Here is an 8,002-nt window from a genome sequence, read left to right on the forward strand (position 1 = left end):
CGATGGGAGATATTTGTTTCTGAAAGAGTGATGGCTTTTTTTAATACAGTAAAATTCTCGCACCGTTTCGCCCTGCATAGTAAACACAACAGCTACTTAGTTTAGAACAGGGCAGAGTTTTCAGTCACTCAGTTGAGTGGTGTCCTTCTACGAGGGAGTTGGGTGAGACCGCGCCTGTCAGTGCATTAGCATCTGAAGGAAACGAGCTGGTGGCTTTGGTAGCTCGACTACAACGCCTCTTTGGGCTAGCCGCTACCAGCCTCCCCCGTAGGAAGGTTAAAAAAATGGTGGAAACAAACCGTGCCTACACCAATACATTAATAAAGTGTAGTAGACAAAGACAGAAAGACTTTACATCTTAGATTCTAGCTTGATGTACTCAATCGTGACGTACTCAGCCTTGTTTATAGCGTCACACAGACCAGGGGGACAGGATAGTTGTGTCAGAGGAGTGCTTCGCACTCTCCATGATTGTGGGGCTCCACTGAGACGCATTTTACGTCTGTTAATGGATTAACTCCGGCTATGCGGTGTTGTGTGATGCTATCGTCACACACGTATTGTTCGGAACCGAAGGCTAAGGGAAACTTTTGTGGGGAAAGCTGAGGAAAGGAAACGGATCCTTTGGGAGGTTATCATGGGCAAAACCTCTCTTTTGCCGGTTCTTAAAGAGCCCAAACATGCCGCGGGGCGATTTGGCCATATGAATGAAGATTATATGGAAGGATGAAAATTGGCGCCTCGAGCGCAGAAACGCATCCAGCTTTGAGAAATAATGTTCCCCGGGGTTTTATAGTGATGGGGGAATGTTCCTAATGGGGCGAAATTAACATGGGAAACTGATTGAAGAATGTATTCCTAGTCATGTGACAAATACAAAATGAGTTCTCCGCGGGAACATTATAGGTTCCTGGATGATTCCCTGCTCAAGCAAGGATATTGTGTCCTTTTCCCATCAAAGCATACCTTTCTGGAAGAATGATGCGACTTGTATGAGACTACGGATATTGCGGAGATCTATCGTCATTGATAATTCGACGAGTTTGATTCGTCAATGTGAGGGTCCAGTTGAGGTTTGTAGACTCAGGCTGAGTCTATAGTACTATAGGATACCCTATAGGACCTATAGAGTATGAAATACCGATGATAGTCAGGAAGAGAGTCTGTTCAACAGACTATACAGATATAGAATCATCAGAATTGAAGAGATAATTCTGAAGTTTCGAGGATGATTGAGAGAATTGAATGCTATAAGGTGCCAGAGAGTGAGATCAACGTGGTTCTAAGCTATGGGAGCCCAATGACCAGCGCCGAAGTCCACTTCAGATTGGACTGTGGAGCGCAAAAGAAGATACTCGAAATATCATATTTCCCTACCCAGATTGGATTAGAAAAGGATGGTACCGATTCGGAATTGAAGCGAGAATTCGTCGAAGAGCGCACTCCGCCAGTTCAATAAGCTGAGTTCATTCATAGGAAGCTTTGTATGGGTCTGAGAAGCATACGCACTGCTGCAGTGCATATATCTGGCAATGAATATTCTTCTCCAGTGGAGAATCTCCACACCGTGCATTATGGATTATCATGTAAGTAGTAGCACTCATGGGATCTGCGTACTAAACGATTAGTGCTGGTCCAGTACGCCCGGAGCATACCGCCATTCAATGGATTGCTTGATGGATTGAATCCATCAGTGGACCTAAAAACAGTGGAATTCGATGTCGAGCATGATTGAGTAAAAGGTCTCGGTGTTTACATTTCTTATAGGAGAGAGAATTTGAGGTTACGAAAGTTTGTAGTACAAAATTTGTACTACAAATACACGGTGGGGTCAAAGAAGTCTTACCCACACGAGACTCTCGTGAGTCACGAATCGAGAGACTCTGCTCCCAGGGTTAGGATTCTGTACATAGGATATGATAGAGAAGAGGGACCTCTGGTTCATAGTATTCACGGAGAGCTTTCGCACGGATCGGAGTAGATTCTTAAGGGTGCTTGACTTCAAGTTCGAATGTCTTGTCTGCGTGGTCGATAAAGGGAGACACAAGGCCGCTAAGTGCCTTGTGTGGGCGGACGCCTCTACGCGCGACCTCGGAGCAATGTTTGTGGAGACCACAATGTGGATTAATTGAGGACGAGGTTGGTTTTGTAGAGAACTGACCAAGAATCTGGCTAGGCTGAAGAAACATTCATACTGACGGACTTACGTACTCATGTGTTAACATGAGACTACGGTGTTTTGTATGGCCTATGACTATCAGTTTTAACCGGAGTCATATTGGCTTGATGTAGAGGTTCTAGCAGTGAAGGTATCCGGGTCTCTCGCTCTCGGTACGTGATGTGAAAGCGATTTCGTGAAAATAGCGAATCTAGTGGCGACCATCACTCAACTGCTATCAAACGGACTGAGGGCCAACGATAGCGTCAAAGGTTAGATTATGTGGGTGGTGACTCCAATCTCAAATTGGCAATTTGGGAATGGACGTGTATCGCGTAATATAGAGTATCGATCTGACTATTTGTTTCAGAAATTATCATCGGGTACAGTGACTGCGCGTGGAACCCATCGGTGGGTCTACCAATGAGCAGTTGGGGAGGCGCAATATGCTTTATTATGAGACTTGCGAGACCTCGATAAGTGGTGAAAGTCAGCAGACATCCGGGAATTACTGAGGTTCGATGGTCCTCTGAGTCAGCTGAATAACGAAACCCCATCTGACTAAGATGATCCAAGTATTTTTTGAGATCCGAATTTTCAGTCTGATTTGAGGTGGTACCCCATTGGTGAAGCAAAGCTAACAGGGACCGAGCATTAGCACATCAGATTCCCGCCGCACGATAGTCCGGTGATGGACAACGAGTTGACCGAGCCTCAATTCTGGTGGCCACTGTCCTAGGGTCAGATAAGGACCGGATAAAAACCCATCGGTCGAACGGTAACGGACGAATCTCGGGAGAGTCTCCGTCGGAGACTCGGGGGAATTCATCCCAAAATCGACGGTTGGCCAAGAAAGTATGAGGAAATGAATGAAGGGAGCAAGAAACACAGATAGTTATGTAATAGTCAGATTTAGTTGTTGATCGTAGTGGGTAGTGTATTGGGAGGCATGACTAGTCAAGCGAGGGTCATCAGCCAGAGCCTCTGGCCCGGAGACTCTGGCCCGGAGACTCTGGCCCAGAGAGCACCGCATTGACTCTCTGTGGCACCTAAGAGTATCCCATAACCTTGCTGCTACTTATGCGGAGCGGAGCATCCAGCGTTGCAAACTTCGGAGAGTTTTTCGACAGAACTTCGAGGTTGAGACTTTCGGATCTCACAAGTTCTGTAGCAACGTATCATGCTTTCGCCCCACTATCCACTACTCCCGACTAACTGACTGACTAACCAAATGAGCGAATGGTTTTTGTTGTGGTTAGGGGGTGTTGGATCGATTAACATCCAGTTACCATCTAGTTCATGGGAGCTCTCTTGAACCCACTCACAGGCATCCGGTTTAAGTTGGTTTGGGTCCCAAACTTTGGGAGGCATAGGTAGTCAAGCGAAGGTCATCAGCCAGAGGCTCTGGCCCCGAGAGCATCGAATTGACTCGAAGTTGGTGATAGTGTACTTGTGCACACTACGGAACCTCATCCGAAGGCCTCCACACCGTGGATCCCAACAAGGAGAGTCATTGTGGAGTTAGGAAGCAACCGTGCTTCGCTAGGTGATGATGTATGGCACTCCACTGATAAGCTCAAGAAGCTAGATGATGAAGTGCTACATCGGTATGTATTCAATGGTACTCTATCTCTCATAACAGTATAATACTTCTGATATCTGCACTTCTATACCAAATTACTAAGTATCTGGGGACGTGTTCGCACACGTATGCACGGATCTCTTTCGCCCATTATTCGCTGCATGAAACGGATCGCAACCATCAGGCTGAAATGTATAAGATAGGAAGCCTAATCACCCATTTTGGCTATCTCAAAATAATTGTTGTTAAGGTGTTGTTAAGTCAACCAGTGCGGGTGTTACTACTAACAGGCGTCTTCCTGGTTCAACCGGGGAGACGCGGGTGGCCAACAACCTTACTTTCATTGAAAGTAAGGTTGTTGGCAAACAACCGGAACAAACAACCGGGCCGGTTGTTGGTTCTAGTCTCTCGTCTTCACTCGAGACTAGTTGATAGGCCTTGTGACAAAGCTCTTGTCATCAGAGTATTTTATAAGGATTAAAAACCTATTTTTGAGTGCGCAGAACTAATTAGAAATTTCTGTGTGTTCCGTGTGGAATGAAAAAACTTGGGTATATTTCGCTACTCTAATAGTGTGATGTGCCACTCTTATAACACAAGTATTGTCCCTTATCTATTTGTCCCCATTATTGCTTAGCTCACACAATTAGCTGTAGCAGGGTTCACTGTAATTCTCCGATCCCCACTCGTGGCTCCGCCGCGAGCAGGAAGGAAACCGCCTGCTCCGCCAGCAAGGTACGGAACCACCGATATGCTAAAGGCCAAGGACCTCGGTCCGAGGTAGCGTAATTAGCAATACTGCGTCCAAACTCTTGAAAAGGTATCACCCAAATATCATCTCCCACTATACTCAGAAAATTTTGAGATACCATGACGCAAGGTCGATGGTAGGGTGGAGTATTGTTGTGGGGAGTGCTTGGACCATGAAGCCTCCGGCAAATGGGCAGCTTGGAGGGCTTGTGATGCATCGAGGTTCAAGAAATCTGATCTGACCGATCATGAGAAGACCATCCAGAATGGCAAGCATAAGTTCAAGCAGCTCCCCGTACACGTAGCCTTCAAGCAGATCATCGCGAAAAATGCGGCTACTGAGGCTAGTCGCATGGCCGAAGAACTCCTCCTTGTTAATCCCTTGGCCGACCCAGCACTCACTTTTTTTGGCTATTGAAGAGGTCGCGATCCTCAAATCCGAAGCTTTCTTACAATGGGCTGAGAAACATGTGCTCAAGGTCACCAAGCACTGGCGTTCTGTTAATTATGGTTGGCAATTCATGAATTATTCATCCAAGCGGCGCATTCTATACAGTTGGCAGATATTAAGGTCTGGCTTAGTTGCCATAAATTTGACATAATAGTAGACGAATCAACCGATATCTCGGTCACCAAACAAATCATTCTCTACATGAAATCGAGAGGTCAGGCACGATATGTCGGTCTCCGAGATATGCACGGTGATGGATCAGGTGGAGCTATAAAGAATGCTGCTGTGGGCTTGCTAGAATCTTTGCAGTTGCCGAAGGAGGATCTTCTCTCGGTCACATCGGATGGGGCATCAGCTATGGTGGGAGCTAAGTCTGGTGCGGGTGTCTTCCTGGAAAACTGGTGCGGAGGCCCTTTGAAAAAAGAGCACTGTATAGCGCATAGGGTAAACCTCGCCACGGGCGACGTATTCGACGCCAAGACCTGTACAGATGGTGACGTCCTACGTGTAGCAGCAGACGTGGAAGCTTGCGTAAGGAACAGCTATCTCTTTTTCAACAGATCAACTTCAAATCGCGAGGAGCTGATTAATATTTCCAAACAGTACGAGCAATTGCATATGACGAGATCGTGGTGGCTCTCTCGATATTCGGCCATGATGTCTCTGTGGCTCGGAAGACACGCAGTCCTGGAATTTCTCACATCGAATTTTTCACGTCGGTTCTCCAATGAAGCTGTTGTTATTCTTCGAATGCTCGGTGAGCAGTCAAAAGGCTTCGAGGGAGTGTTGGATACCATGCGAATAGTTTAGTTACTCTCGATCAGGCTACAGAAAGCCAGTATGAACCTTTCGGAAGTATTTTTCCACTACCAACGTGCGGATGCTGCGCTAGGCGACTCGATAGACGACATGGAGTCTGATGCTGCCAAAAAATCGCCATGTTCATGCGCAAGCGCTTGCGTACACGCATCCCAGCCATGTCAGCCACCCAAGAGACACAGGTAGTACCTGTGCCTCTTGGGTGGATGACATGGCTTCACATGTCAGGTACACGACTTCAGGCTCTTGAATCCGGATTCTGAGGGACTGCAGCTGCTGTAGGCTCGTCGATAATAACAGTTTCTCTTATCTACCCCCCCTGATATTATTCCTGTTGGGTTCTGAAGTATCACGAATAGTTATTGTAAACGCGACAGGAAAAAAGTGTAGATAATCGGAAAAGTTTTCCGATTATCCGAGTTCCATTGTGATACTCTGCGCTTGCACGGTCTGCGCACGCGTGCAGCATTCATAATTCACGGAGTCCGCACGCGTGAGTAGACCGCACGAAATGTAGGTCTTTTCGAACAAGAAATATCTAATACTCCGGACTCCGGATTCTGGAACGCATTTTCACGTCTTCGAGAAACTGGCCTGGATCTGGGGAAAACTTCTCAATAAGTGTGGGGGATGCACCGCGCATTATATGGACGTGTCACACGTGCAATATCATGCAATGTCACACGTGTCCCGTGTCACGTCCGCGTCACACACGTTGTGGTAGGAGGATCTGCCCACTCCTGTTGGCCAGTCTGTTAGCTGTACTGTATCGATTGCTCGCTATATATAAATCGACTCCGTTCGGCCATTGTCAGCTACCTTTTCATTGTCGTCCGCCTGTGCGGCCCTGCCTGTGCGGAATAGACAGTATAAAGCGAGCGCGAGAGCCTTATCCGTAGCTAACGTGTGCATGCGTCAAACGATCGAGTGCATTTAGAGTCTTTCGAGATTCTTTTGAGGAATACTGTTGGCACCCCTGCCCAGGGGTGGGCAAATCCCGACCGGGATTCCGTCCCGACTGCCGGGACCGGCCAGGAACCGGGGTTCGGGCCGGGATAGCGAGAAACCCATCCCGGCTAGTAGACCGGAATCCGGGGACCCGGACCCCGTCATCCCGACCGGATAACCTGACCCCGGTTCTTATGGAGTGCAGGGCCTAGCCCCTAAGCCTAGCGACAGCCCTCTGGTGCTACTAGCAGCAACGGGGCCATATCAAGTCGGCGATTCCGACTTTCCGGCCGGAAAACCGGAAATCACGTCGGGACAGGAGGCTAATTCATGAAGCCGGGGTATTGGTCGGGCGGGACGGGGCGGTCAATTGTAAGCCACCCGGACTGCGGGTCGGCCGGGATCAGCCCAGAGGCAAATGCCCATCCCTGCCCCTGCCAACCTTGTCGACCGCAGCTAAGTATTAGCTCATAACCGTATCTACCCTTCGGATTGTGTTGCCAGAGTCACTAGCATCGACTACCTATAGTATCAATCGACGACCCGATCACGACTTCGAGTATATCCGTCCACAACGTGACGTGTGTGACGGAGACGGACGTTCGCGAAGCGCCCTTCGTATCGGTATTCAACTTGTGTTAACTAGTTACCCCTTATAATATCTATTCAGAAATGATGCTACTAATCTCCTTGCTGCCTATCCTGGTCACTGGAGACCTCTTGACGAAACCATTGCCGAGACAACATGGTTCGCGCTCGCTCAATGATGTGGTTTATCGCAAATACCAGAAAGGAGATGACATGTCCCTCATGGGACCAGACTTCTACTGTGAAGACTACCGATGTTGGGTCGCAGCGACCAGTGGAGATCGAGTGAGGCGATTCTCGGCTTCGCAATCGTACTCAATGGAAGAGTAGCTGTGTACTCTAATGAATTCACACGAGCCTCTTTCAAGCGAAGTCTGTATGACTGTTATGCACTTCCTTTGTTTTAATTGAACGAGGAATCTGTTCGGATTGACCTATTCAATGCTTTCGAACTGACACAGTGTCAGTTGTATCATACAACTCATCAGTGTCAGTGACACTGACGAGTTGTATCATTCAACAAACAAATTCAGTGTGCCGTCAGCGCTGGTAACAAACTAACTGGCTATCAATAGTGCGCTGCAGCACTGGGATGGCTATGTTTTTCTCAGAAAGTTGTTGGTGTGGTGGAGATGCTGATCCCTCGGAAAACACACCTGCTGATGTCAAGGCTGCAATCGATGCCAAAAGGTGAGTCGTCCTCCAT

General features: G+C 47.9%; 1 protein-coding gene across 1 annotated transcript; it reads left to right on the plus strand.

Moving 5' to 3' along the window:
• Positions 1–4,491: 4,491 nt before the first annotated feature.
• Pmar_PMAR025724 (hypothetical protein) lies at positions 4,492–4,908 on the plus strand (the record flags this gene model as incomplete). The annotated part of the gene is made up of 2 exons (XM_002770640.1): positions 4,492–4,520; positions 4,632–4,908. The coding sequence occupies 2 exons, from the start codon at positions 4,492–4,494 to the stop codon at positions 4,906–4,908; spliced, it is 306 nt and encodes a 101-aa protein (XP_002770686.1).
• Positions 4,909–8,002: the final 3,094 nt, after the last annotated feature.

The sequence above is a fragment of the Perkinsus marinus genome (genome assembly GCF_000006405.1).
Source record: "Perkinsus marinus ATCC 50983 genomic scaffold scf_1104296964286, whole genome shotgun sequence".
NCBI lineage: Eukaryota > Perkinsozoa > Perkinsida > Perkinsidae > Perkinsus > Perkinsus marinus.